The following is a 22,597-nucleotide window of genomic DNA, read 5'->3' on the forward strand; positions in this document are numbered from 1 at the left end:
GAATGAGAGTGTGTGTGTCCTGTGATGGGTTGGCACTCCGTCCAGGGTGTATCCTGCCTTGATGCCCGATGACGCCTGAGATAGGCACAGGCTCCCTGTGACCCGAGGTAGTTCGGATAAGCGGCAGAAAATGAATGAATGAATGAATTTCTCTCATCATCAACACTGTCCACTGCGACAACGTAATCCAAGTGGAAAAACCATATACAGTCACACCACGGTTGTGTCAGTCAGCTTTATTTTCTGATCTCATTCAGAGATCATTTGAAGACTTCGGCAGAAAGGAATCAGTGTTGGGTCTGTGGTGAACTCAGAAATGACTTGCAAAATTCCACTCGAATATAAACTGTTATAGAAAGGACATTATTTACATTATTTCCAGACCGGTCCAGTGTCACACAAATGAGGATGAGGTTCATTTCTGAGTCTGGTTCCTCTCAAGGTTTCTTCCTCATATCGTCTCAAGGAGTTTTTCCTCACCTCAGGCTCGATCATTAGGGACAGAGATAAACAGTTACTTAATCTTAAACATTAAACTTTAACATTTTTATTCTATTTCTATGCTTATGTAAAGCTACTTTATGTTAACTGTTAAAAGCGCAATACAAATAAATTGAATTAAATATATGCTGTATTTATGTTAAGCTTTTTCTCCCAATAGAAAACCATAAAAAGTAGAACGCTTAAAGTAGTTAATGCATTAAGACAGATGTATTCAAAGAATAAATTCAGTATATTCCTTATTAATTAAACATAACGCCTATGTAGATGAACGAATGCAAGAAGCAGTTTCAGTTGAAATGGTTTAGACTCCAATGAAAACCCTTCCATATAACAAAATTATTCTTTTTTCACTTGGAACGTGAGCAAAAATGGTTTTAGTTGGTTAGAACACAAAATAAGTGTTTTTCATTTTAATTATTTATTAATGTTCCACTTTTACTTACCTTACATACCATTAATAATTATATAAAGAGTGAGAATGTGTGTGTGCGTATGTGTTTATATATATGTGTGTGTGTGTATATATGTGTGTGTGTGTATGTGTGTGTATGAGTGTGTACATGTGTGTGTGTGTGTGTGTGTGTGTGTGTGTATGAGTGTGTACATGTGTGTGTGTGTGTGTGTGTGTGTGTGTGTGTGTGTGTGTGTGGACATGAGGTTAACCGGGGTTGTGTATTTTTCCACCCCTGAAGCTCTGCTAATGTAAACAGGGGGTCAGTAGCATGTAGGCTAAAGTGCTCAGTGGCTCTTGTTTGAGGCTCGACATCAGGAGCTCCATCTGGCCAGAATCTCTCCTAGAATCACAGCAATTCTTCAGAGAAAAGCAGCGGAAACTTTTGTAGGGACTTGGGAACAGGGCAGAAATGATGATGATGATGATGATGAGACACTGTGTGCTGAGCCTGCTGCTGTTAGCACCACTGTGCTACACACACCACTGTGAGTGCCTCTATATGTACTGTTATTGTGATTATTTATCTGTAGAAGGGTTTAAACAGGTATAAAAGACAAAATCCTCATGCTTCTGAACACAAACCTAATGTAGCAACAACAAACACTTTTACCGGACGCACGTGCAGATCCTAAGTCCGTGTGGACGCGTTTAATCCGGTTACAGCTGCACACAAAGTGCGCAGTTTACTCTGTTCAGTTCAGCGATAACTCTATATCCAGATATCTGTCTGTTTGTATCCTTCAGTCTGTCTGTCTATCTGTCTCTGTCTGTCTCTCTCTGTCTGCCTCTCTGTCTGTCTCTCGTCTGTCTCTGTCTCTCTCTGTCTGTCTCTGTCCCTTTGTCTGTCTGTCTCTCTTTCTGTCTCTTTGTTTGTCTGTCTCTCTTTCTGTCTCTTTGTTTGTCTGTCTCTCTCTCTTTCTCTCTCTGTCTCTCTCTGTCTGTCTGTCTGTCTGTCTGTATAGAAAGATCGACAGAAGATAAAATAAATTCCATCCTTCACATCGTAACTTAACTTCCAATGATGTGGAGAAATTTTTAAACATTTGATCTAAAAAGTTTGTTTTCTCTCTCTCTCTCTCTCTCTCTCTCTCTCTCTCTCTCTCTCTCTCTCTCTCTCTCTCTCTGACTGTCTCTCGGTCTGTCTTTCTGTTTGTCTCTCTCGCTCTCTCTTTCTCTCTCTTTCTCTGTCTGTCTGTCTCTGTCTCTCTGTCTTTGTCTCTCTGTCTGTGTCTCTGTCTCTCTCTCTGTCTGTCTTTCTTTCTGTCTGTCTGTCTCTCTGTTTGTGTCTCTCTGTCTGTCTCTCTCTGTTTGTCTGTCTTTCTGTCTATCTCTCTCTTTCTCTCTGTCTGTCTGTCTCTCTCTGTCTGTCTGTCTCTCTCTCTCTCTCTCTCTCTCTCTCACAAAATCCTAATCTATAAAAGCACAATGTCATGGAAGTTCTAGTAGTTTGTCCCACTTTTTTACTTTGTATATAAACATTAAGCTGTATTTCTAGTCTAATAATTCTCATGTCTAAAAGCAGCACCATCAAAATTCTTTCAGTTCTCCCACAGAGCGGTGCGTCACAGTTTCTCAGCCGGCACCGGCGAGCAAACGCGATGTTCGAAGAGAGCAGGAAGGGCAATTTGGAGCGAGAGTGCATCGAAGAGCTGTGCAGTAAAGAGGAGGCACGGGAGATCTTCGAGAACATTCCTGAAACGGTAGCTAGCATTTTTTCCTTGACTTATCTTATAGCCTTATAGCTTATAGTCTTAGCTGAACCTTAATCTGAGCTGCTTGCTTTATGAGCAGATTAAAACTGACTTAAAGCCTTTACCTTCTTCTTCTACTGTAACATCTAAATGATCGACTCTAACTCTTTTCCTATCAATCACACCGTATCAGATTGTATATAGTTTGCACACTATATAATGTCACTGACTGCACAGTTAGTCGTTCTTCAACAAAACTCTCTTTAGCTGTCTCATCAGATCACTGACCTTGTCTAACTGCATGACGTGTGCTATTGATGTGTGTTAGGTCATGTGACCAGGGCTTTGAGACAGCAGTGGATTCTAGGCCATCACAAATAAACACAGAGGAGATATGGATGCCAAAATGGACAGTCGAGGATAGAAAAAACATCGCATGGTCTTTTTCTACTCTTAATCTTTCTTAAACTCCAGTTTGCATGAGTTTGTGGCTGTAACCTCAGGCTGTTCTTATTCATGGCTGACAGGAGTAAATACTGACTTGGATTTCTGCTGGTGTAGAACTTTTGACAGCCTTACAATAAACTCTTCTTCTCTGGTCATCCTCCTTAACACACAAATGTAGCTTACAGGATTTTTGTGGGTTCTTGCACCATATTGACCATACTGTGTAAACTCTTAAGAGTTGTTTACCTATGAACGCAATTCGTCCTCTGCAAATGAACCAAAATGCAGCTGCAGGACTTGTTTTCGACCTGCCTAACTTTTCACACACCACCCCGCTGCTGCGATCCCTCCACTGGCTTCCGGTAGCTGCACACATCAGATTCAAAACACTGATGCTAGCCTACAAAGCCAAAAACGGACCAGATCCCTCTTACCTCAAAGCCCTCATCACTCCTCACACTGTACACATACCCTCAGAGCTACCAGCACTGCTCGACTGGTTCCACCATCTCTCAGGGTAAGAGGCAAGTGTACTGCAAGACTCTTTTCTGTTCTGGCATCGGGGTGGTGGAATGAACTTCCCCTAGGGGTCGGGACAGCTGAGTCACTGGATATTTTCAAAGGACGGTTCAAGACCTACTTCTTCATGAAACACTCAAACTAGCACTTTCTCCCCTGTTTGTTGTGTGTGTGTATTTAAAAAACAACAACAACAACAACCTTTGAACAGTGTTTTATGGTATCCTAAGTCTGTAACCTAGTGAACCAGAGTTTATGTATTCGATAATAGAGAATTAAAAGCACTTTTGTACGTCGCTCTGGATTTGGGCATCTGCCAAATGCTGGAAATCTACAGATTTACACCTTACTGTCTGGAGGCGTGAGGACACTAAGTGACTAACGTTCCTCCAGGAATCAGCTGATAACAGTGTCTATCTGATGTTGTTTTCTTAAGCGCTTACTCTGTAACTGTATGATTCATATTATAAAGTATGAATATAATAAATCCAATGTAAACATGGTCCAGAAATACATTTATTTTTTTTTATCCAAATCTAATTTATATTGTTTTTTTTTGTTTGTTTGTTTTTTTTAATATCTGATATGTTTTCTCTGATATCTGATCCACTTTGTGTCATGTCTGTCGTAGTGCAAAACCACTTTTTCCTTGATTATTGAGAGTTAATACTAACATAATATTTGTCTTTTACTTTTTCAGGAATATTTCTACCCCAAGTATACCGGTAAGAAATGTCTTCAAACATAACGTAAAAATAAAAAGCATAACATTACATCTCTCCACATCACCTGTGTAACCTGTTACTATAGAAAAAGTCAAGTCAAGAAGCTTTTATTGTCATTTCACCCAAATATAGCTGTTGCAGTACACAGTGAAATGAGACAACGTTTCTCCGGGACATTAGTAGTTCTAGCCAATTCAATACAATTCAAGTTTATTTGTATAGCGCTTTTTACAATAGACATTGTCTCAAAGCAGCTTTACAGAACATAAACATAGAGCAGAAGGTAAACATAAGGGATAATAAAATAAATAACGAATAATAAAAGAAAAAGAATTGACAGAATAAAAAATTCTAGATTATTATTAGATATAAATAGTTCACAATGTGTATGTGTTTATTCCCCTATGAGCAAGTCTGAGGTGACTCAGGCAGCAGTGGCAAGGAAAAACTCCCTTAAATTGGTAAAGGAAGAAACCTTGAGAGGAACCGGACTCAAGGGGGAACCCATCCTCATCTGGGTGACACTGGGGGTGTGATTGTAATATACAGTCAGTTAAATGTTGTATTGGTGTAAGGATCATGGACTTCAGATCTCCTGAGTATCACAGAGTCTAAGTGGAGATGTCTCAGGATTCTTAGAGTCGGCCTCGGCTCAGTGGACGTCCAAAGGCTTCGTCCCACAGAGGACGTCGGGAGCTGGTACAATGTCCGGATGCCTCGGGATGGGTACAAAGAGAGAAGCAGTGGAAAGGGATTAACATATCTGCTGTTCATAAAAATGTGCAGGTCTGATGTACTGGTGCATGATATTATGGGATGTATTATGTGTACACCTGACTAAAGAGATGAGTTTTTAATCTACATTTAAACTGGGAAAGTGTGTCTGAGCCCCGAACACTATCAGGAAGACTATTCCAAAGTTTGGGAGCTAAATAAGAAAATGCTCTACCACCTTTAGTAGACTTAGATATTCTGGGAACTAGCAGAAGTCCTGAGTTTTGTGATCTCAGAGAGCGTGAAGGATTGTAACGTGTTAGCAGACTAGTTAGATACATGGGAGCTAAACCATTAAGAGCCTTGTACGTAAGTAGCAGCAGTTTGTAATCAATTCTATACTTAACAGGTAGCCAGTGTAGAGATGATAAAATTGGGGTTATATGGTCATACTTTCTTGTCCTAGTGAGAACTCTGGCAGCTGCATTTTGGACCATCTGTAACCTATTTATTAAAGATGCAGGACAACCACCTAGTAATGCATTACAATAGTCCAGTCTAGAGGTCATGAATGCATGAACTAGCCACATAAATGACGTGACATACGGCTAAGTACGGTGACCCATACTCAGAATTCGTTCTCTGCATTTAACCCATCCAAAGTGCACACACACACAGCAGTGAACACACACACCGTGAACACACACCCGGAGCAGTGGGCAGCCATTTAAGCTGTGGCACCCGGGGAGCAGTTGGGGGGTTCAGTGCCTTGCTCAAGGGAACCTCAGTCGTGGCCGGCCCGAGACTCGAACCCACAACCTTAGGATTACGAGTCAGACTCTCAGTGCATAAAGTGCATGAAGATAAAAGACAAAAAGACAAATAATACAAGACATTACACAGAAGACAATACACAAAAGCAGTGCCGACCGGTGTAAATACTGTATGTCCTAACAATATTGCATGTGCAGAAATACTGGAATGAACACATTAGTATTATAGCAGCAGTTACATGATGTATTGTAATGTATTGTGTAAAACAGCAAACGACTGAAATGTGAAAGACACGCTTCGCCTCTCTGATGGCTCGGGACAGGTCCTTGCTGTTCTTAAGGCCGGCCCTGTCCCCTGTTCTGAAGGCTAGTTCTCTAGTCCTCAGCAGCACACGCACTTTAGCAGTCATCCACGGGATCTGATGGGAGCGTGTGGTGACGGTCTTTGAGACGGTCACGTCATCAATGCACAATGCACTCCTCCTCCAAGTTGACAGTCAGTGCACTCAAGAGCAGAGGTGGCTCCTGCTGGCCAGGTTTTCACCTGCTTCAGAACCGGTTTAGAGCAACATATACATTCATTTCAAAATGATTTTATATTTTATTATAATTTTGTTATTCAGTCATTCATTTTCTACCGCTTATCCGAACTACCTCGGGTCACGGGGAGCCTGTGCCTATCTCAGGCGTCATCGGGCATCGAGGCAGGATACACCCTGGACGGAGTGCCAACCCATCACAGGGCACACACACACACACACTCTCATTCACACACACACTACGGACAATTTTCCAGAGATGCCAAACAACCTACCATGCATGTCTTTGGACCGGGGGAGGAAACCGGAGTACCCTGAGGAAACCCCCGAGGCACAGGGAAAACATGCAAACTCCACACACACAAAGCGGAGGCGGGAATCGAACCCCCAACCCTGGAGGTGTGAGGCGAACGTGCTAACCACTAAGCCACCGTGCCCCGCCTTCCAGCAACATATTATATAAGTATATTATTATAAACCTCTGAGTTTACTGTTATAAAAAAAAAATCAATCAATACTTTCTGACCAATCAGATTTGAGAACACAAACAGAGATTTATACAGAAACTATGAATAGCATTTTTATTTTTATTGATTTTTTATGTTTATCCATCACATCCATCATACAAGCTCCTGACTTGTCTAACTTGTAACCGTAGAAACAGAAACGTACGTATGAGTCTGTTAGTATAACAGTTTATCTGATTACCTCAGTTGCTGTCGTACAAATTCAGCGAACGCTTTCTGACCAATCAGGCTTTAGAACACAAACATGCTGTGGTTTACTTTTTAACAGCACCATGACTTACATGATTGCAAATAAATATTCTTCTCTGTTCCAGAGTGTCTGGTGTACTATCGCGTGGGGATCCACAATCAGAACACGGAGACAGGAATTCCTCTGGACCTCCGTACCTGCGTTAGAGGCTAGTCAGCTACTGCTAACTACTTTTTGACACATGAATTGTTCGCTGTAGTTGTAATGTTAGATGGAGCTGAGGTTACTCTACCGATGTTCTTTACAGAGATCAGTAACCAGTGTTTGCCGCTGCCATGCTATAAGGAGGGATACGAGCGCTGCGTGGATGGGAAGGGCACGTATACTTGCGTGTGCAAACCTGGCTGGAAAGGGCTTCATTGTGAGGAGGGTGAGTGTGTGACACACGTCGGTCAGCACCGATAGTAGATGATTCGAATGAACTAGGAATTTAAGAGAACATCTGTGGCTGAGTTTTGCCGTCTGTTATTTTCGGACAGACATCGACGAGTGTAAAGACGTAGGATTCCTCGCCGGGTGTAAGCAGGGCTGCCAGAACACACTCGGAAGCTTCCAGTGCTTCTGTTACAGTGGTTACTACCTGGAAGATACCATCAACTGTCAAGGTGAGCTCACATTCAGGACATCGCAAGATTGCACTGGACATTTTCTTTCTCTATATACAGTACGTTCTCGTTAACACACACCGTCTGAGAGTAAAGGAGAATAAAAAAATTTATAGAATAATAAATAACGAGTAAATTATGGACTTACGGATCTTACGACCTTTGTTCAAGTTTTACTGAAATTGAAACACTTACACATACTCGCACAAATTTTTCCCAAAAAGCATTTCAGCTTTAATGGTACGGGTACATTTTATAGCAAAACTCTCTCTCTCTCTCCCTCTCTCTCTGTCTCTCTCTATCTCTCTTCTCTCTCGTCTCTCTCTCTCTCTCTCTCTCTCTCTCACACACACACACACTCCCTTTCATGCATTCTTGTATGCTTTCTTTCTCCCCTTTTCTCTTCCTCTCTCTCACTCACTCACCCTTCACCTACCCACCCCATTATTTCTCTCTCCCTCCCCTTCCTCACTCTGCCCCAACATTCCCTATCTTCTTCCCTCTAATTCTTTCCCTCCCCATCCCTCTCTCCTCTATCTCTCTAATAATAGGCATGTAAATAAATAAATAAATTTGAAATAAATGAGCTACTTAATTATTTTACGGAAACAAAAATCCAAGGTTGGAGCCAGTTCTGTCCTGACTCCTCTCCAGTTGACTTCTCTCTTGCCCTGCACTCTCAGCCAGCTGGGGCTGAGTCTCAACAGCTGTTCTCAGAATGCTGGGATTTTTCCTGTAACAGCAAAACACGATTCCGACCAAGCCGTGTGACAGCACACGCCGAGGTAGCCACGAAAAACAAAACATTGCAATCACTCACACATGCTAATGTGGACCCCCCAGCCAGTGCACAAACACACACACACACACACACACACACACTCTCTCTGGGTGTTTTGTTCTCACATGATTTAGATCTTATTTAAACGCAGATATTTTTTTTTATCAATATTACATAACGGCGTTTGCACAATAGTGACCTCCATTTGGTCAGCCACCTCTTCGGCGTTACAGTAAACACACGCCGTGTCCACTGGGAGCTAACTGGATCCTGTTTACGAGTCGAATGCAGCACGGTTAATGTGTGTCAGCGTGAGTGTGAATGGGTTGTGCACATAACACACCGGTAAATTGTGCCATAATATCTGAAAGGTGTATAATCGATTTGTCTCTTTCCAGATGTTAACGAGTGTAGGCTTCACCCCAACCAGTGCCACGAGCCGTCAAGATGTGTCAACAGCCCAGGCTCATACGAGTGCAAGTGTCCTACAGGATACGCGTACAACTATACACACAATGAGTGCCAGGGTAAGAGTTCAGTCTCTGTCAATATATACCCCACACACACACACACACACACACACACACACACACACACACACACACACACACACAGTGTAATCACTAACTGGAGGGTTCAAAACACTTTTTTGTAAGTGTTCTTCCAATATCATGCTCACCTTCATCTGTTCATTTCAATTCAGTTTATTTGTTTTGCGGTTTTAACGATTCACATTGTCTTAAAGCAGCTTTACAGATGTATAGAAACAGGGCAAAATGTTCATGTTTATTGTTTAAGATAGTCACCGTTTATCTCTAACGTCAATCCCTAATGATCAAGCCTGAGGTGATGAGGAAAAACTCCCTGAGATGTTATGAGGAAGAAACCTTGAGAGGAAAAAGACTCCGAAGGAAACCTCATAGTCATTGAACGTGTCATTCCTACAACAGTTAGTCGACAATAGTCGAGTGGAATTGTGCAATCTAGAGCTCCTGAGGAACTAAAGAGCTCAGCATTATTTCTGAGTTCACACTTAACACTGACTTAACACTATTTACTTCCTGCTGAAGTCTCCAAATGATTCATCTGCTTTTTTGTTTTTGCACCAGAGATACAAGGCTATGTGGATCTTACCCCAAACTTTGTCTGTACATAGCTACTTAAACACATGCTTTGACTGATACTGGACACATTCCTGTTTTAAAATAAAGTCTTGTGTAAAATGGAGCTGTATTATTATCCAGATAACCTTATGCTTGTTGGTTATAACTCTGCTGTTAATCCTTAGGAGGTAGGATGGAGTGGAATGAGAAGATATCGGATATCACTCTGGGGGGCGAGGGGGAAAAAAAAAGTATTTTTGGTTGTTAACGATGACCGGACCATTAACGTTCCGGCATTCAGTGACACGTGTATGTTTATAGACTAAAAGTAATTCACACAGGGTTAGAAACGTGGATTATTTGGAAACGTGGAAGCAGTCTGAAATGATCTGGAATTCTGATTAATGTTCCAAAGTGTGTCGTCATGGGGGGCACGGTGGCTTAGTGGGTAGCACGTTTGCCTCACACCTCCAGGGTCGGGGTTCGATTCCCGCCTCCGCCTTGTGTGTTCGGAGTTTGCATGTTCTCCCCGTGCCTCGGGGGTTTCCTCCGGGTACTCCGGTTTCCTCCCCCAGTCCAAAGACATGCATGGTAGGTTGATTGGCATCTCTGGAAAAATTTAGCTAATTAATGTGTAAGTGTGTAAAACCTACTACTGGAAACTAGTCCTGAGTTTTATCCTGTCTTCACAAAATTTGTGTGGCTCAGGAGAGTTTGATCCTCAGAACAATATGGCGGACACTTGCTAATGCTAAACGTGTGTAAAGGGGAGAAGCCGAATTCACTTGTTATTCTTAACCAAAGAAAAACTCCAAATGCTTCTGTCATCTGTTCGTTTGTGTTCTTTGTATCGTGATGCTGTAGCGTGTAGCTTAGTTAGTCTACATTTAGTTTTCCTCCAGATTTTTATGGAGTAAAAAGTAAAGTATTATGGAGTAAATAATCCACGTGGTTCATGTTGCCGCGCTATTTCACACGCACCTTCTCGTTAACACAAATGGTGATTCAGTCTACTGTGTAATCACTCGTCAAACTTGTGTACAGTCGAGACTGAAAGGAAATCAGCCCCAGCCTTCATGCCCTAGTATTTCTATGAACTGAACATTAGTACTGCTTTACATATTGTTCCTAAAAGAAGCAGAACTGACATCATAAATCTGTTATCTGTCTAACCCCTGCTTCACATATTCGTGTGCGTGTGTGTCTCTTGTTTGTTTGTTTAGACGTGGACGAGTGTCAGCAGGACAAATGTGCGGAATTGTGTGTAAACACAGTGGGCAGCTACTCTTGTCACTGTGACAGACACGAGAGGCTGAAGCTGGCAAAGGACGGTCACTCCTGTGAGAAAATCCACGAGTGTCTCCACCTTTCCAACCACAAGTACGGAGAGATACTCTACCTGGGAGAGCAGTTCAGCGGGCAGCCGATGATCTTACTGCACTTTCGGATTCCGGAGAAGAAAAAGTGAGGGATTGATTTGCTATGTTTAAAAAAAATGCCCAATGTTTCAAGAAGTATTTCTTTAGAAAAAACTGACTTTGAGATATTGTTGTCAACAGTAACATGTTCGCTGCCGAGTTTGACTTCCGGACGTTTGATCCGGAGGGTGTGATTTTGTACGCTGAATCGTTGGAGGACTCGTGGTTCATGCTGGGACTGAGGAACGGACGCATGGAGGTTCAGTTCAAGAACCAGCACGCCGTCAAGGTCACCAGCGGCGGCAAAGCCATAAACGACGGCCAGTGGCACGTGGTGAGTGAGTGTGTTGGCTCCAGCACAGCTCAGTGATTTCAAACCCAAATGTTAGATAATTATAATAAATGAGCAAATACAAAGCAAAGTGGGTCTTTAGCCGCTGTTTTTGAAGATAGTGACGGATTCTTTCCATCACTGAAGGACATTCAGTTTAAAGGTCCTGGGAAGGAACCTCATGTGTATTATAGAAATTCAGTACACACAGACTGGAGTAGTTGAAATATTTGGTACTTTTTATGAATATTGGTGACCTTCCAATCAGCTAATCAACTCAAAACACCTGAGCCATCAAAATGGTCTCTCAATTTAGTTTACTAGACTACACAATGATGGGGAAGACTGCTGATCATTGACACCCTTCACAAGGAGGGTAAAGAAGCTGGCTGCTCACAGAGTGCTGTATCCGAGCATGTTAACAGAAAGGAAAAAGTGTGATGAAAAAGATACACAACCAACCGAGTGAACCGCAGCCTTGAGAGGCTTGTCGAGCAAAATCGATTCAAGCATTTGAGTGAACTTCACAAGGAATGGACTGAGGCTGGGGTCAAGACATGAACCACACGCAGTTGTGTCAAGGAATTTGGCTACAGTTGTACTCCTCTTGTTAAGCCACTCATGAAAACCACAGACAACGTCAGAGGCGTCTTAGCTGGGCTAAGGAGAAGAAGAACTGGACTGTAGCCCAGTTTGTAGCCATTGTCAAAGAAACCTGGGCTTCCGTACCACCTTAGCAGTGCCACAGACTGATCGCCTCCATTCCACATCGAATCGAGGCAGTAATTAAATCAACAGGAGCCTCTACCAAGTATTGAGTACATATACAGTACATGAACATACTTTCCAGAAGGCCCAAAATTCACTAGTAATGTTTTGTATATTGGTCTTATCATCCCAATTAAAAGAACGTAAGACTTAAACTATTTCAGTCTGTGTGTACTGTATTTATATAATACACGAGTTTCACTATTTGAGGTGAATTACTGAAATAAATGAACTTTTTTTTCATGACATTCTACAGTAATTTATTGAGATGCACCTGTATATGTGTACATTTTTAAGTGGATATGAAAATCTTAAATAACAAAACCAAAAGTTTCTGAATTATTATTTCCAGTGTGTGTTAGAGTCGGGACTGAAAGGCAGAAAGTATGTGGTTTTGTTTCTTCTGTAATCCATGATCTTGAATTGCTCTTGCGCAAATATGTGATTCTTAGGAAACAAAAGTGAAACTGCGTACAATTCTGATAACCCTCAGGGCTTATGGGAAGTCTGAACTTAATCAGCACATATGGTTTAAAAACAGCATGAAGTTCTTAAATGCTATAAAAACTATAAGGAGTTCAGTAAAGACTGGTTAAATATAGATCTTTCTTAATCCTCTAACGTTGTACATTGCAGATATCAGTCGAGGAGCTGGAGAACAGCATCAGCGTGAAGATTAGTAAGGAGGCAGTGATGAGTATTAATAACCCTGGCAGCCTCTTCATGCCTGTCAATGGCATGCTGCAGGCCAAAGTTTACATCGCTGGCTTGCCCAATCGCACCAACATCAACAAACGGGTATCTCTTACACCAAACACTGCCTGATTATTACACCATAATGTATCAGCTGTACCTGACAATACCTGCTTTTTTATGGAACACACAAGCATGCTGGGAATTTATTACACTCAGGCAATGTTTACATTGTTTTAGACAACACTTTGTAGTCTATGAGGTCTTCACGGGTCCTCTTAGACCCGATAACCCGAGGTCCGACCCTAGACCCGAGCGGGTTCGGGTCTAAAAATGTCACGTGCACCTCGGACACGGGTCGGGTATAATAATAGCGGCATCGGGTCTCGGGTCATTTAAAATGAATGTGTTTTTACCCAACGTACCCGAGAAGACCCGAACTACTGTATCTCGTGTGTGTGCATCGACTCGAGTCCTTTTCCAACCTCTCCTCTGTTTGCTAAGACCGCCTGCGACATGTGGCTGGTGACGTGTGGCTGGCGGTAAGCTCATTTTCGTTGAAACAGACCTGTCAATCAATTTCGAATCCACGCTGTAGCGGTTACTTTAGTGTAGAGTTACGCAACATTCGGGTCCAGTCGGGTTAAAAAAAAATGCAGTCGGGTCGGACTCGGGTCTAATTTTTTTCGGGTTTGTCTCGGGTCGGGTCTTTCTTAAAAAAAACAAAAAAAATTATGCATGTCAGGTGATTCGGGTCACTTCGTGTCGGTTACATTTCTTTAGACCCGAGTAGACCTCTAGTGTGTAAACCATTTACGTAAACTTTATTTAAGATCTCAAACCAGATTTCACTAAACATCTGGCGTGTGTTTGTGTGTTAGATCAACCCCAGGTTAGACGGCTGCATCCGGGGCTGGAACCTGATGAACCAGGGAGGTTCTGAAGTGAAGGAGTACATTCAGGGGAAAGAGAGCAAGCATTGCTTTGTTTATGTGGAGAAAGGATCCTACTTCAGTGGGGCTGGAATGGCCCAGTTCAACATTGACTACAGTGAGTCCACAGTGCTACAGTGTATGAAGATTACTAAAATAAAGACCTGGTGATTTCATCTGTCAGTTACCTCTGATTTAGGAGCTCATTCATGCAATATCTAAAATATATGAAAGATTAAATAAACAATCATGAAGCTTTGAATTAAAGCAGATAAATGTCACCCTCGAGCTACTGTGTGTCACCTAAGGCTAATCCATGTTAATAAAAATGCAGTTATTAGAAAGAACAGGGATCTGATTCTATAGCGAGCACAGACTCACCCAGACTGGACAGATTTTTTTTACTGTTTGCAGAAATTTGCAGAAATATTCACTAAGAATTTATAGGTCACTATTTTAAATTTTTGCAAATGTGTAATATTGTTAACTGATTTTTAAAAAAAAAAAAAAAAAAAAAAGACTTTCCATGAGTCTTTCCTTTAAAGCGTGTGTTGAATTGACACATGAATTGACACAAGAAACGGGTCGTCAGGTTTTACACAAACTTGTGGAGACCATGAAAGCTTGAGTGCTCACTGTCATTAAAGCAAAGAAAGCAGGACATCTCAGGCTTATTGTGGTTCCTCATACAGGGCTAGAGACATCAGCTCAGTAAGTGGAGCTTTCACAAGCTTTTAGATGTAGATTTGTGACTTCGATTTTAATCGTTGTTTTTATTAATGAAGTGGTGCTATATATATATATATATATATATATATATATATATATATATATATATATATATATAAAGGAAAGTTGATGATGGAAAACAATGGATATAGAAGCATCTGATTATTCTCCCACCTTCAAGTTCAATATCGATGTGACCACTGTGAGCTGATGTGTCTTATTAATAGCCATAAACTAACCATCAAAGATTAGACCTGTCACTATTCAGTCATAATGTTAGTTGCTTTTCTAAGCCAGGTATTTTATGAAACTGTAAAGTCACTCATTTATAAAGCATACGCTATGTACAGCTCAACGCTTTGTGTGTTTGCTTTGCAGATGTTGAGGGTCAGTGGAGAGTCGACTTGGTGATGAATATTCGTCCGTCCAGCAGCACAGGCGTTGTCTTCGCGCTCGTCAGCAACAACACCGTCCCTCTCTCTGTCTCTGTGTTAAGTCAGGGAGAGAGCAATGCGGTAAAACGGTTTCCTTTAGTGCCATTCTATGAGCATTATCCGTTTCTCTGATTGCTTTTCTACACTCTCACTCACATTTCACTCACGTTTCCCTTTCACAGTACCTGCAGGTGTATTTAGACAACGTTCCTGTTGTGACGCTCGAGACGCTCAGGCTGTGTTACCCAGAATACTTAGAAGTGAAGCTGCTTGTGTCTGCTCATGACTTACAGATAAATGCCAACTCCTCCATCATGTCCTACACTGACAAGGAAGCTCTCAGACAAGCTTTAGACAAGCTCAATGCCACCATGCAGCAGCCAGTCCTTACTTACATCGGGGGACTGCCAGGTATGCTTTATATTCCCTATTTGTTAGATTAGATTCACAAATGTTTGACAACTACAGAGGGTAAAAATATATTATACTGTGGAAGGAAATGACAAAGACTTCAGCATTAAATGGCATCTCAGAGAGCAGAAATATAAGAGTTGGATATCACCATTCATTTTGAAGAATTGTGTTTAAAAACATTTGTGAGAGAATTTTTTTTTTTTTGGAAATACTTATGAATAATGAAACCTGAGGGTCTACATTCATATGAGCCATTAACCATCAATGTGTCAAAAAGAATCAGTGTTGAACTTGGACACAACAAATTAGAAGGAAATTCTATTTTTCACTGATAAATAGAGTTTCACAAAAAAAGCTAGCTAGAACGATGTTCGACTACAGTATGTTCCATACTACTAACTATGTTCCGATTGGATGGAGCCAGGAATTCATCCAATTAGTGAACAACCTTCCATGACGTTTTTCCAATAGTTAACCACTCTTTTCTCTGAATTTGTAAAAATGTCCAGGAACTTTTCATCCATTCGTATTTATCATGTTAGGAAACTAAAAAAAAGTTCAAGAATTCTTTTGGTAAACTGCAGCGCAAACACTACAAGAGCTGCTAACTATCCTTGGGATTAGACATTAAGAGGCTAGCAAGCTCTAAATATTAGTGTTTAGTAAGAGTTTCAATGTTAAGTATTTTAGTTCTGTTTGTTGGTCAGTTTCCTGACATAGTGTTAAAGCTGGTGAATTCAGCTCAGCTCAGCTCTCACTCTCAGGTTTGTGTTCAAAACACATAATTGATTACACAGAATTCACGAGTGTTACCTCGAGCCTCCTCTCTGTCCTTACTTACTGTACTAAAAAAGATATATGTATGTATTAATTATAAGACTTATTTACATTTACAGCATTTGGCAGATTCTCATTATATCAGATTATCTCATTTATACAAAAACTGAGATAAAGGTAAACAGCTTGGATGGACAGTGGTGGGATTTAAGCTCACAACCTGTTGATCAGTAGTACAGTGTCTTAGACACAAGGGGAAGTGGTAGCTCAGTGCTTATCTTATTCACATATGATGTATAAGTATATACACTGTACGGAAATGTAATTGATATAGAGTTGATTAGCATTACCACCAGGAGTTTTCGCTCAGGGTTTGGGCTACCAGGTTAGAAGGTCTGAAATCTGAGCACTACCAAGCTTTCACTGTCTGATCTTCGAGTCAATCTACCCTTACTGCTCTGTGCTTTAGTTCAAATAAAAGGTTTATTGGTCAAAAACACAATCATACACTGTACAACAAGATTTTTTCATAACAGTAGAATCAAACTAAATAAAACTATAAAAAAAATAGGATGATATAAAGTACATGAAACCATATACAGTATGAATATAATGATATGAATTCAGTATGCTTCTCATTAGTATTATGGATATAAATCGAGAACAATAGGAGCCCTAAACCAGAGCCTTGTGGGACACCCGGTCGCTCAGTAATATTCATTTTACTCCAATTCTCTGTCAAGCACTTTAACAGTACGTCTTAGAGATTTTCACATACACAGAAAGAAATGAAATGAAATGAAATACTGAAGACATGCATGTGCACATACTTCATTACAATCATTCCTTATTTACTTAGCACAGACTAATCCCACATGCTGTTAGGGAAGAACTGCTTGTGCTTGCACATTTCAGCACTAATAAGAGCTGCAGAAAGACTAGCACTTTTACAAGCTCACCCACCCAAACCTTCTGTCCTCAAGATCATAAATCTGTTTAATATATTACTTTAAGTGCGGTGTTTACAGGCAATTGTGTATTTACTGGAGATTTGCATTCTGACATCTGTATTATGCTATTAAAAAATGATACATTATTTTGTGTTCGTTATGCTCGGTCGGCATTTCTCAGGGGAGATTCCTCAGCCCATAGAGCTGAAAGTATGACAAGACAAACAAAGTAATGGTACTGGGGAAAATGATACAAAAACACACACATTTTCCTTTATCGGAACATGGTTTGTGTGATATTGTGATTCTGGTAGTTACTGGCCTACACTAGCCTTGTAGCTCCAAGCAAAACTTGGACAGAGAACACATCTTGCTGCCTAGATTTGAAGTCACTGGAGAACGTGTGCAAATTCAGGGTCAAATGAGTCATATAATTGAATTTCACTTGTGCGCTGGAAAAAGCTTATGTGCAGGACTCCTGCAGACTGAAGAATGTTTAATGTTTCCCACAAACTTCAGAGCCGTCGTAATGTTAAAGGAATCATTCTGCATGTTTTTAACACAATTTCTTGTAACCACATTTGCAATGTTACACGGGATTATCACGTACAGAAACTCTGACGTTCCCCAAAGGACAGAGCTTGAAACTCGGCAGTGTTTCAGGGCAGGTGTTGGTGTGGCAGTAAATGTGTTTTCAGTGAACACCCTAATGAAGTCTACTGCTAAATTTTTTTTTGTAAAATAAAAAGTTTTCACTGGTTTCATTACAATTGCACGCCATTTCTGCCTGATGTACATGAATAGTAGAGATTCTTTGTCCTAAATTTACTGTTGCTTCATTGTTGTAAAGTTGAAGAATACTTTCATAGGTTTCTCAAGTTTATTTCTTCCTAATACACTATATGACCAAAAGTAAATGGACACTGACTCAACCTCACTGAACAGCTTTGGGATGAAATGGAACATCAGTGTATGATCTCACTAAAGCTCTTGTAGCTGAATGAACACAAATCACCACAGCCACTCTTCAAAATCTGGTGGAAAGCCTTCCCATAAGAGCGGAGCTGTTTATAACAGCAGAGCGGATTAAATATGTAGTGACTTGTTCAACAAGGCAATCAATATAGGTTTAATGATCAGAAATCCACAGACTTTTGGCAATTTAGTGTCTATTCTAAATATCAGCCCCCAAGTGGCCCAGGGGCAGGATCCTGCGCTCTCATTACCATGACCTGGGTTCGGTTTTCGGGCAGGGCCCTAACCCAGCCACTTAAGAGTTAACTCTCAGTGCTGGTGCCAAGCCCGGATAAAAATGGGAGGGTTGTGTCAGGAAGGGCATCTGGCATAAAACTTTTGCCAAATCTAATATGCAGATCCGCTGAGGGAGCAGCCGGAAAAAAAAAGTGTCTATTCTGTATATCAAGGTTTTCGATTCAAAACTCTGACAATCTAACAGCTTCCAATTTAAGGAAGAATGAAGTGAATAGATTTCTAGTCTCAGAAATGGGTAAAAATAGAAATGATTAATGCCAACAACACTTTAGGTGGATAGATGCAGGATTACTCCTTTAATGTCTTTGCTATAGCAGCATGTAGCTGAATAAGCTTCAAGTTAGCATCATATAACCCTTGTATACAGAAAGGTAGGTTTTAATAATAGGATTTTAATTATAATGCCTTTCTGATATTAAACATTGAAATAGATGACATCATGAAGTAATCTCTCTCTTTCTGTCTCTCTCTCTCTTTAGATCTCCCCCTGTCCTCCATGCCTGTCTCAGCCTATTACCATGGCTGCATGGAGATCCGTGTGAATAAGCAGCTGCTTGACTTTGATGAAGCCGTCAGCAAGCACAACAGCATCAACTCTCACTCATGTCCCCCAGTTTTCCCTCCAGAGAGCACCTTCCTCTACTAACCAGTGAAATCTGTGATGCGATCATTGCTATTACTCTGTCCTTTTGTAAATACCTGTAAGAATATTCTAAGAGCCAGAGAGAAAGACAGAGGGAGAGAGAGTGAGAGTGGGTTAAGTGGGTGGATGGGTGTTTAAGACAGAGTGCTACACCGGTGGTGTTAGTTATGGACTCTTCCACTACACTAAACATTACGTATTCTGTTACACACTTGTACTGAAACTACAGAAGGAATTCCTATTTGTATATTTACTTTTTTGGAAACCTGTATATGGAGGAGAACTATGATTGCTTTTAAAATATGTACTCAGTTTGTATTCAGTAAGGTTTATGAGTATGAGCTGGTTTTATTTAACTTGAATGATGTGATTTTGTAATGATTCGAATGAGTTTTCCATATAATTTTTTTTTTAAGTAGATTTTTTTTTAGTTGGGAATTTAACATGGCGAGATTGTTAAATGTAATAAAAAAAGGGCACTAATTGAACTGTTAATGAGTCTTGATTTAACAAAATACTTTGATGTCTTTTATTGGCCTTCTGGGTGGCGAGGAAACATCTGTACACCATCCTGCACCACAGAATGACTACTTTTGTCGGGGTATATGTATGGAGTAAAACACAATGGGGCGTGTTGTTACAGGAAAACAATCAACAAAGGGTTGTTGTGTTACGCAGTGGAGTTACTGTTACCACCCTAAAGCTGAGTATTTCCAATAACGGCACATAGGTTTTATTACAACCTATACATGTTATTATGCCTTATCAGTTGGTGGCAGAAGGGGTTTTCTGCTTTTTCCCCCCGCTATGATCCAAAAACCACTCGTTCTTGAGATATTGCACTAAAAATGCTTATTAATGCTTCTACCACCAACTGATAATCAGTTTTTTAGTGCAATATCTCAAGAACGAGTGGTACAGTGTATTTGGATCATAGCGAAATCAAACGTCTAGGTGATTTTGGTGGTGTAGGCATCCCAGTTACTGTTTTTCTTTTCTATTCATAGTAACATTTAATGATGTGGAATGTCCATGACACTAGTTGGCTCATTATAGCTTTTTTAATTTTTTCACTCTAAAAGTTTTTAAGATAAGTCTGCAGCTTGAGATGTTACAGAGACACCACAAGAGCTCTGTCCTGATAACTTGCCCATGTCTGAAAACTTGCAGCGTTCTTTCTGACTTTTACCCTGGAGGAAAAAAATAATGATAAGCTTCAAACAGAAAACTTCACCATATCAACAAATACGCTCCTTATTATACCTACTTATGTGGACCCAGTGGAAGTTGTTCAAATGTGTAGAATATTGGGACTCACATATGCACAAAATAAACTGTTAAAACATGCATTATTCTAAACCTGTCACTTGCCTTGTAGCCGGAACAGAGCTTCTGTTTTAGAGGAATTATTAACATTGACCAGTTAAATTTGAGAATTTAACAGTGTTGTGGTATAAATTATACGAATGCATACAATGCAACTCATAATGTAAAATATAACATACTATACAATCACTTCTTTTCAGTTTTTTCACTTCCAGACACCGTGTTTCTTCACATATGTTCATGTAATCTGACCTAGATTCAAAAGAAGGGGTGGAGAAATGAGGGGGAAACAGATATTCTGGAAACAGCTGCAGCGAAAAGATCTTCCGGAAAAACAAAACGGGATGCAAGAAAGCAGGTGACAGATGGATGAGGAAACAAAACAAAGTATTCCAGCATAATTTCAGATGTGGTCACTTATTTTGGATGAAGTATTTAACATGTACACACAATGCGAAGTGAGCTGAAATACCTCATGCACACATCCTGGTTACAACACATCATCAATTTCTCATCAATTTTTACATCAATTTCATAATGAAGGTGATACAATAAAAACAGCTTTCTATCTGTAATATTAAACATTAACTAATGAATTCATGTTTAATTAGTAGATCACTGGTATCGCTTGGATGCATTATCATAGGTGTTTCAGTCCTTGTTGTTGTCAGGTTGTGAAAATTATATGTTGATTGATGTGATGCAATCAGTGCCACTGATGAAGATGTCGGTGGTGTTTAAGTAGATCCAGCATAAGGGAATTATTTGGGTGACTTTGGATGTAGATGGAGCTAATGAAACATTGTGTTCCACAGCTTGTTAAGCAACAGTAAGAGAAGCTTAACTGCTTACTTAACACACTGATTTGATGGATAAGAAAAAAAAGAGTGGAGCAAGAACTGCCCCCCTTGGGGATCTTCTGTAGTAATGCTGTGAGGTGCTGAAACTGGATCTCTCTAGACTACACATTAGGAAATGTCCTATAGATATAGTAAAAACCAGGCCAGAACACAGTTCTTCATGCACCCCAGTCAGCAAGAGTAGAGATAAGGATCTGGCGATTTGCAGTGTCAAAGAATGATGAGATCTGGGAAAAAGAGATTTCTCTGACTAACTGTAAAGGACATGCAAGGAGCACAGTTTCTGCAGAATGACCTTGTATTCAGACTGGTAGGAAACCAGGACATTGCTTAGTTAAAGCTCAGAAATGCTGGAACAGTATAGTCTTATATAGTTAACCATATATTTATGGTTTTAGATCATCTAATTTACAAAAACAATTCATAAGTGTTTTAATTGAGGTCTGGTGAACAGGTACTGCAACACCAATTATATTGTGTTTCCTTTCACAATTGCCCTATATAGGGTACATAACAGAATTATTGTTTTTGTTGAGTCTTACAAGGTCAAACCAGTGTGCTGAACATTCAAAGTCCAAATCAAGTCTCAAGTTTAAATTGGGTCATCCTGACAATTAAATCGAACCGATTTCCCTAAACACACCCTCCTTCACATACTGTATAGTGGGCTGTTTACTGTAGGCCATTTCTCAAACCCATAGACAAGGCTCATTCACTGTCACCTACTACCATATCACACAGCATGTCAAAATAGTGGCATACAACATTCGGTATCACTCTTCTATCCGAGCCGATCAACCGTTTTATCAGCTGCAACAATCACACAGGTGAATTTCCTAATTACCCCATAAACAGTACAGACTAACTCGATCATGATCAACTCGATAAAGGCCAGGCTTTTTAGTGGTGTCCATGACCAAGAGTCGTGATCAGACCACTCACAACTTTGGTAATACGGAACCATTTTATTAACTCGTCTCCTACAAGACAAAGAGCGGGGGTCAAGGGTAATGCCGGTTCAGACCCTTGTAATAGAAACTGGGACCAATATTTGTTAAAAACACCATTCCGCAACACAAACTACCATGTCAGCATGACTAAGGCGCTAAGATCGATCGGACACCCAAAACAACGTCCGCTGAAACTAGATCATAGGGACGAGGAAGGGGCTGACAATCTGCGTACAGTAACTCAATGCATATTTAAACTTGCTAAAATGATATTGGGTGTAGATATAAGATGGATGTGATATAATAACGTGCTTAGCATACTAACACAGAGACACCGCTAGCATACTGTGCTAACATATCTGAGGTAAAAAGAGCTCGTGAGGAAAAGAGGACCTCCCTGCGCGTGCAGCAAACTTTCAACCAATCACAGCCAGAGAGAGAGAGAGAGAGAGAGAGAGAGAGAGAGAG

The 22,597-nt window shown here is 40.5% G+C and overlaps 1 protein-coding gene across 1 annotated transcript; it reads left to right on the forward strand.

Moving 5' to 3' along the window:
* Positions 1 to 1,175: 1,175 nt before the first annotated feature.
* pros1 (protein S) lies at positions 1,176 to 19,476 on the forward strand. Its single transcript, XM_027156158.2, has 14 exons — positions 1,176 to 1,443; positions 2,501 to 2,658; positions 4,316 to 4,340; positions 7,208 to 7,291; positions 7,391 to 7,513; positions 7,623 to 7,748; positions 8,928 to 9,056; positions 10,856 to 11,096; positions 11,192 to 11,384; positions 12,786 to 12,947; positions 13,724 to 13,892; positions 14,882 to 15,018; positions 15,120 to 15,348; positions 18,830 to 19,476. Exons 1-14 carry the CDS (start codon positions 1,368 to 1,370, stop codon positions 18,994 to 18,996), a joined length of 2,019 nt encoding a protein of 672 aa, XP_027011959.2. The 5' UTR covers positions 1,176 to 1,367; the 3' UTR covers positions 18,997 to 19,476.
* Positions 19,477 to 22,597: the final 3,121 nt, after the last annotated feature.

The sequence above is a fragment of the Tachysurus fulvidraco genome, chromosome 18 (assembly GCF_022655615.1).
Source record: "Tachysurus fulvidraco isolate hzauxx_2018 chromosome 18, HZAU_PFXX_2.0, whole genome shotgun sequence".
NCBI lineage: Eukaryota > Metazoa > Chordata > Actinopteri > Siluriformes > Bagridae > Tachysurus > Tachysurus fulvidraco.